General features: G+C 36.5%; 1 protein-coding gene across 1 annotated transcript in view; it reads right to left on the bottom strand.

Annotated features, from left to right (window-relative positions):
• Positions 1-2,858: 2,858 nt before the first annotated feature.
• LOC107685892 (uncharacterized) overlaps positions 2,859-8,699 on the bottom strand; it is a 7,637-nt gene continuing 1,796 nt past the window's right edge. Inside the window, exons 2-4 of the mRNA XM_016482626.1 lie at positions 4,395-4,629; positions 3,119-3,393; positions 2,859-3,035 (exon numbers count right to left, since the gene is read on the bottom strand). Coding sequence (XP_016338112.1) covers positions 2,859-3,035; positions 3,119-3,393; positions 4,395-4,608 — 666 coding nt within the window. The 5' untranslated portion in view covers positions 4,609-4,629. The remainder of the gene's footprint in view (positions 3,036-3,118; positions 3,394-4,394; positions 4,630-8,699) is intronic.

Raw genomic sequence — 8,699 nt, 5'->3', positions numbered from 1 at the left:
GTGGTATAATAATAATAATAATAAAAATGTCCCATTAATAACTGTTTGTGTGTGTGTTTGGACACTTCAGTCTCAAACATTATTTTAGGGAAAGTGGTAATTAGGGCCAGGTGCTACAGGTCATTAAGAAAGCGTGAAGAACCACATCAGCTTGAGGTAAATACATTCAGGATTTAGCTAATGATTGTTTATAATGTATTACTTGTCTCAATATCAATATCAAACGTAGCAATAAGGTCTAGCAGTAACAGCACCATCTGCAGTTAGGATTAAGTTGGCTACTGACTCGCAACGTTATATTTCTCTGCAATGAGGGGGTAAAATCGCTGCTTTTGAAGGAACTAAGCCTCATTGCTTGTAGAGAGAGACGCGCAGACGCAGGTTCACATGCAACTTTCATCTCTCTCTTTCTCTTTCGCGCGCGCTAATTCAAATAAATGATATAATTAGCTTCATTAATTCAAATAAATGCGATCTTACAGCACTGCATCTCTGTATCTGATTTAAAGCAGGCCGAATGCTAACGAGCCTTAACTGACGAAAATGACCATAATTTGCATGATGGAAGAATTATCGTCTTGTCGTAGGCTATACAACCATTCAAAAACTCTGCAGAATTTATGTGACCGCTGCACCTGATGTTTCATAAACTTTCATAACTGGTAAGGTTTTTTCTTTTGCCTTGTGAACTGGCCGAGCCTTAATGATTCTGTTTCTGTACATGTATTTGCTTACTGACCGTTGCACGGAATTGTGAAATACATTACAGTTTAACACATATTCACATAGAAAAGTTATTTTAAATTGTAATACAACTGCAATATTACTGTTTCGCTGTTTTTTGGATCAAATAAATGCAGCCTTGGTGAGGAGAATACATTTATTTTTAAGCAATTTAACTTTCTGAAACTTTTGAATGGTAGTGTATGACACTGACAAGCAAGTAAAACTTTACTACTTGACTTCAAATGTGAAAAATCAAACAATAGTTAAGGCAGGTAGTTTACCTCCATCTAGTGTCATTGGTGGCTTCAAAACCTTTTTGTAAACCCCATAGAATTGAGCTTTGCTGTAGAAGCTCTCCCAACGGGCCTTTAGTTTTGGGATGAATCTGGGGTTACCTTTGTCAAGAATCCGGCCGAGTTCATCCATCACCTGGAATAATCCCACACATACACATTTGTAAAAACAATTGAAGTCACTAGGAACTAGAATATATTATCAGATATATTATTTACATGATGTAGTTCCCTGAAACAGGGGTAAGCTTGCAGTATCTTTGAAGGTCTGTCCTGATCCTTGAAACAGTCCGAGTTGATGAAGGCTCTCCGAGCATCAAACTCAAGGTCAAGTAGTTGAGCAACTGCTTCCTTGTTAGGCTTTGGTCTTTTATAGATCTCTTGGAGGGTATGGTAATGTCTGGCCTGGCTTTGTTGACTACCAGTGTCAGAATGGTCTTCATCTCTTCTGTGGTCAGCCTGACTGAATGGTATATCTTGTTCAACTGTTCCTCCTTATCAACAAAGAAAAAAGAAACCAGCATAAACACAGTAAGCAATTTTTCGTTTAAAAGGCATCTAATTCCGGTCCAAACTAGGGTTGTAACGGTATGAGATTTTCATGGTATGATAATCGTCTGTAAATTCCATGTTCACGACTGCACCGGGATTTCCTCTGCATCACAGAAATCATAAGGCCTTAATTTATAACTTTTTATAAATGCGACACACCTTTATCTGCATGGAGGGATGGTGTTGGATGCGAAGATGTTGGATGTATTGCCTGATTTTGCAGCCACTTTGCATCCACATTTTTTGCAAATTGGGTCCGTCACCAAGGACAACCCCGCGTTCGTTTTTTTAAATATCCGAATTATTCCCATGCATACTGCAGATATTAACTTTTTTTTCGGCGGGGATGGAGATTAGATATAATCTCTGTCTCTGCCATTTTCTCCACTGTATGTGCATGTAAGCAGCCAAGTGAATGCAGAGTGAAGCAGCCGAGCGGAAATAAGTTGCATATGCGCGGGTGAGATTTTATTTTTTCATTCTTTTTTTTTTTTAAACCGTAGATATGCGAATGTTTACGGTATGATAACCGTGCACGTTCAAACCGTGATTGTTATATCATTACAACCCTAGTCCAAACACAGCTCTAACGTCTAGGCTAAAACAAAATTTGGGCTGTGAAAATTTAATAGAAGTCTAAACCATAGCCCAAGAATAGACTAGTCATCAGTTAGATAACATATCAAAGAAATTAAACCAAACACCTTGTAATCACTGTTGACTTTGCTTACATGATGGAATATTGAACATCTTGCAAGTTATTTTGGCAAAAACGATATGTAACCAAATTTAAAGTTATTTTGGCTACAAGTAGGTTACTCATAACCAGACTATATTGGATCTATAGTTAACGGAGATGGTGAAATGACGGCCATTGCTTGCTGGGAACCTTTTGGTTCACAAAGTTTTTTTAAAGTATATTCTGAACATGTGGTACACTTACCAGCAAGTGGTTTTGTGCTCACTGATGGTGGTGGTGTGCTACTCTCTCCTGTGTGATTTCTGAAGATCATGTGACACTGAAGACTGGAGTAATGATGCTGAAAATACAGCTGCGCATCACAGAAATACATTACAGTTTAACACATATTCACATAGAAAAGTTATTTTAAATTGTAATACAACTGCAATATTACTGTTTCGCTGTTTTTTGGATCAAATAAATGCAGCCTTGGTGAGGAGAATACATTTATTTTTAAGCAATTTAACTTTCTGAAACTTTTGAATGGTAGTGTATGACACTGACAAGCAAGTAAAACTTTACTACTTGACTTCAAATGTGAAAAATCAAACAATAGTTAAGGCAGGTAGTTTACCTCCATCTAGTGTCATTGGTGGCTTCAAAACCTTTTTGTAAACCCCATAGAATTGAGCTTTGCTGTAGAAGCTCTCCCAACAGGCCTTTAGTTTTGGGATGAATCTGGGGTTACCTTTGTCAAGAATCCTGCCGAGTTCATCCATCACCTGGAATAATCCCACACATACACATTTGTAAAAACAATTGAAGTCACTAGGAACTAGAATATATTATCAGATATATTATTTACATGATGTAGTTCCCTGAAACAGGGGTAAGCTTGCAGTATCTTTGAAGGTCTGTCCTGATCCTTGAAACAGTCCGAGTTGATGAAGGCTCTCCGAGCATCAAACTCAAGGTCAAGTAGTTGAGCAACTGCTTCCTTGTTAGGCTTTGGTCTTTTATAGATCTCTTGGAGGGTATGGTAATGTCTGGCCTGGCTTTGTTGACTACCAGTGTCAGAATGGTCTTCATCTCTTCTGTGGTCAGCCTGACTGAATGGTATATCTTGTTCAACTGTTCCTCCTTATCAACAAAGAAAAAAGAAACCAGCATAAACACAGTAAGCAATTTTTCGTTTAAAAGGCATCTAATTCCGGTCCAAACTAGGGTTGTAACGGTATGAGATTTTCATGGTATGATAATCGTCTGTAAATTCCATGTTCACGACTGCACCGGGATTTCCTCTGCATCACAGAAATCATAAGGCCTTAATTTATAACTTTTTATAAATGCGACACACCTTTATCTGCATGGAGGGATGGTGTTGGATGCGAAGATGTTGGATGTATTGCCTGATTTTGCAGCCACTTTGCATCCACATTTTTTGCAAATTGGGTCCGTCACCAAGGACAACCCCGCGTTCGTTTTTTTAAATATCCGAATTATTCCCATGCATACTGCAGATATTAACTTTTTTTTCGGCGGGGATGGAGATTAGATATAATCTCTGTCTCTGCCATTTTCTCCACTGTATGTGCATGTAAGCAGCCAAGTGAATGCAGAGTGAAGCAGCCGAGCGGAAATAAGTTGCATATGCGCGGGTGAGATTTTATTTTTTCATTCTTTTTTTTTTTTAAACCGTAGATATGCGAATGTTTACGGTATGATAACCGTGCACGTTCAAACCGTGATTGTTATATCATTACAACCCTAGTCCAAACACAGCTCTAACGTCTAGGCTAAAACAAAATTTGGGCTGTGAAAATTTAATAGAAGTCTAAACCATAGCCCAAGAATAGACTAGTCATCAGTTAGATAACATATCAAAGAAATTAAACCAAACACCTTGTAATCACTGTTGACTTTGCTTACATGATGGAATATTGAACATCTTGCAAGTTATTTTGGCAAAAACGATATGTAACCAAATTTAAAGTTATTTTGGCTACAAGTAGGTTACTCATAACCAGACTATATTGGATCTATAGTTAACGGAGATGGTGAAATGACGGCCATTGCTTGCTGGGAACCTTTTGGTTCACAAAGTTTTTTTAAAGTATATTCTGAACATGTGGTACACTTACCAGCAAGTGGTTTTGTGCTCACTGATGGTGGTGGTGTGCTACTCTCTCCTGTGTCCAACATTACAGCTGAAGCATTGCTGCTTTCTGCTGAATCTAATGTGCAAGAGCTTGAATCACCATCGTAGTCCTCAAAATCCAAACGCCTTTTCTTTCTTCGTTGTGGTGTTGGACCCTGTTTCTGCTTTGGGGTTCTTATGTTGTGGAGTCTCTTCATTAATTGCTTGAAGATGGAATCCTGTTCAAAGATGACGTTAAAAGTTGTACAACCAGACACATTCAAATGAATATATCAAATGGTTTAATTCTCAATGCTTTCATTATCAGTTCTTATTAAGTACCTCCTAAATGTACACACAATATATGATGTATGAAGTGCCCTCAAATGTTATTTTTGAATCCCAAGCCCTTAAACACTTATCGAATTATGTTTGCAGTTCACAGAGTCATCTCGAAGCATGGGATAATATTCTACCAGTCGCTTTGCCATTGCAAAGACATCATTTTTGGATGGATACATAAAGTCAGTGCTTGATGCTCTCATGATAGACACCATGTTGGTCACTGTGTTCCTCACTAGTCGACAACGAAGTTCTTTTGAAAGTCTGCAACCTCTTTCTTGTCCAACTCGCTGCAGATCAAAATACTCCTTTCTAACACATTCTAGCTCGCTGTCAGTGTAAACAACATATTCAGGGTTGGGCAACTGCAAGGTTCTTGGAGGATCCATTGTATTATGACCACTTGTCTCTTCAGAGATACTGCGCCTTGTAGTCACTGGGATTTTAGACAGAGTTTGAGCAAGAGCCAGACCAATGTCATCCTGCTCCTTGTTTTGTTTGGGGCATCCTGCCTCATGTCCCTGCTGAATTCAGATGAAAGTTATTACAATTTATATAAAACAAAACACCCATTAATAATAATTAAAACTCACTGATTTATATAAAGAAGCATTTGGTTACTTACTGTAGGAAACTAACTGTTACCACTGATCTATAGAACTGGATTGCTCATGTCGTCATAAAAAGTGAAGCCACTGCGCCACTATATTGGTATTACCTAGTAAGCTCACGAGTTCTATTGAATTAATAGGAAATTAAATTATTTTACTGAGAAAACATTGCCTTAACGAGACACTGTTTTTATATCTGAAGTCTCTCTGTACATTCTTACAATGCAAATGTCCTAAGCATGTAAATTATTTATTTGTTTAAAGTTGGGAATTCCCCGCTTATTCAAAAATTATGTTCATATTCATTACAGTAGTGAACATCAGCTCGGCTGCTTTATTTCCAAGATGATGCATGGTAAACTTAGAATTTTAATACAATATAGTGCAATATAGTAACAGAGGCTTGTATTAATATTTAATGTATAGGCTATTCAAATCAATTTCTGCAACTAAACACAGATATATGTTCATGTTTAATATTTCCTCCATAATTACATTTCTAAAGAAAAATATTTTTGTCGAAAGTGTGCAGTAGATACACCCACATTAACAATTTCATTATATGACTTATCCTCTCCGAAAAGACCATAAACGTTACAGATAACATTTGAAGTGACAATTAATTTACATACATACTGTATATCATAAAACTAATCGTGTGAGACTGATACGTTGCAAATCAGGTGATTTTAGGTCAATATTTTGGCTGCAAGTCAATGATGCCCTCTGTCGGTAGGGAATAGTAGGATGGCCGCTCGGACACTTCCGGAAGCTTCACTACCTGATGCCAGTTTAGAACGCAATGAGCAATCCAGTCATTTATATAGATCAGTGACTGTTATTCAAACAACCCATTATAAATTAAGATATGTAGTGCGATTGTTTGTAAATTACCTAAACATTGCTGTACATAACCTTACATTTTTCTGACACTAATAGATTATGGAAATTAATACTGTTCTTTGGAAAAATGGAGTAAAGGTCTACCTCCTTGTCAGTATGAAACGTCTCCCATATGGTTTTCCGTCGTAAAAAGTTTTCTGGTCCGGGGAAAAGATCACGAATGTCATCACGTGACAAAGTTGGTAAAACTGCTGCGCTGATGTTTGCAGCTAGGATGATTGAAAAACATATTTAACAATGATGTCATAGATCAATTTTGTTAATTTGCAGAGTAATGTGAAAAAGAACAATTGTTTTAGGACAGTTATTTATATAGCTTGCATCAGTGTACCAGTTTGGTTTGAAATAGGGCTATCACTTTACATTTCATCAATTTTGGTATTCATTATAATAGTCCAGTGATTTTTTTTCTATGCACAAGGCAGACATCCCACCCTGTAAAAACTATTTTCAGGGAGGTAGTACCAACTGCCCCAACCCCATCCCCCCATTTCAGGCTACTGAATGAAAAAGCATGGCTAGGGTTTGTGTATTTCATTTCATTCCTTAACCTACTTCTTCTACAGATCTGTGTACCAGTGTTAAATGCTACTGTTTTTGATAGCATTGATAACATTTCTAATAGATAATATAATTGTTTTTTTTTTTTTGCGTTTGCCATACCGAATGTGGTATCCTGTCAGCAATAACCTGTCCATAAGCTTTTTTGATTACTGTCAGTTTAAGTGTCGGTGATGCAGTGTTGCCATATATTGCTATATAAACAAATAAAAACCGAAAAATAAATAATAAATAAACCAAAATTATTTCAAATAATTAGCAAATAAGATAAGGATATCGCTGACCATAAACTGTAACTGTTCGCTTTATTAACTTTCTAAAATGTCAAATTAAGTGGAAAAGACAAGTCCAAAAAAGCCTATCCGCTTGTTAAGTCTGACGTTACGCATCACCGTTCCGGGTCCAAACGCTCTATGTCGTACCACAAGAAAACAACAACCGGTGCTAATTTACACGCACAATGTGCTTCTCAAGCACACTCGCCAGAAAGCTGAGGAAATTACAGCAGTTTTTGGCATTTTAACGCATTAGTTGACGTTGGAAATCTGGCCAGTAGTTGTATTTTATGAAACGCTTTATAGTTAATGTTTAGTTTTAGATAATAGGCAGTTATGCTATATTTGCAGTTAGATAACGTTAGAAACACCTTAATAGCGAACATAACCAGATGCTAGTTGTCATATTTTTAAGTTTTTAGTCTTAAAAAGACTCTCCCTGTAGGACGTTGAATGAGTTTTAGTAAAGACTGCCCATTAAAGGAATACAAGAAAGAGTTTCCCTGAATGCAGTTGGTTGCCTTTTTTTTTTTTACCGTTATTACATTTTTTTATTGGATAAAAGTTCTGTATTTGCTGGCCTTTTTTTTTTTTTACATTCGCTTATATTGTCTTCTTACATAAATGTCATAAAATAATACTGGGATGTGAGTAATTCATCTTTTTAAATTCAACATTTTAAAAAAAGCAAAACTTATAAATATTGAGTGTTTGTTAATGTCTAAATATACAATGCAAAACATAAAATAAATAAATAAATAAGCAATTAAGACCAGCAAAACTCTTTACAGCAACTAGAGTAGAGCTAAATATATGTAGGCTATATTTATTGAACAGCCATACGGGCATCTAGTGGTTAAACCATGGCATTACATATGAATATTATTTTTTCTGGCCACCAAACGCCTCTAATTTGCCTCTTTGCACCGGAATTTAAAAACATTTTCTCTATTTTAACCCTAAATACTACGCTAATTGTAATATAAATAATAAGCATATTAGAAAAAAAAATTAATGCTGTCTCTTCATCACTCCCCAGAATAAAATGCGATTGTAAAACGTAGTCAGCGTAGTTATCAATACACAATCAATGCACATGATGTGTTAATAATCACTAGAAATTGCTGCAAATATAGTAAAACTGCTGTCTATCCTACTTAAACCCATTCAATCATATTGACAGCGCGGATTTGTTTGGAACTATAGGTTGTTTGCAATCACGTGATTCTGATGACGCGCGAAATGCCGCTGGAGGGCAGGAAGTGATTTCTCTCCATAGGAATCACTAGCAGAAACTCAAAATGCCTGTGTTTTGTGTTGTTTATGGATGCTCAAATCAATATATTCCACATCCCTCATATAAATACGGGATTCACTTTCGAAATAGTTGCTTAGCCTATATCCACCGCCTCAATGAAAGGCAAGTATTTGAATTTAGTTTAAAAATCGCTCCTCTTTATAACACAAGGATCACGTCCAACATGCTGTGATTATAAATATTCTCTTGTAATAGCGTGGTGGTTGAAGAGAGATCCCCTCATGATTGTAAAGCATGGTGGGTGTATAGAAATTCAATGAAAACACTCTCTCTCTCTATATATATATATATATATATAT

The sequence above is a fragment of the Sinocyclocheilus anshuiensis genome, unplaced genomic scaffold (assembly GCF_001515605.1).
Source record: "Sinocyclocheilus anshuiensis isolate Anshui unplaced genomic scaffold, SAMN03320099.WGS_v1.1 scaffold1074, whole genome shotgun sequence".
In the NCBI taxonomy this organism is placed as follows: Eukaryota; Metazoa; Chordata; class Actinopteri; order Cypriniformes; family Cyprinidae; genus Sinocyclocheilus; species Sinocyclocheilus anshuiensis.
The sequence above is the reverse complement of the archived record's forward strand: the minus strand, read 5'-3'. Positions and strand labels throughout refer to the sequence as shown.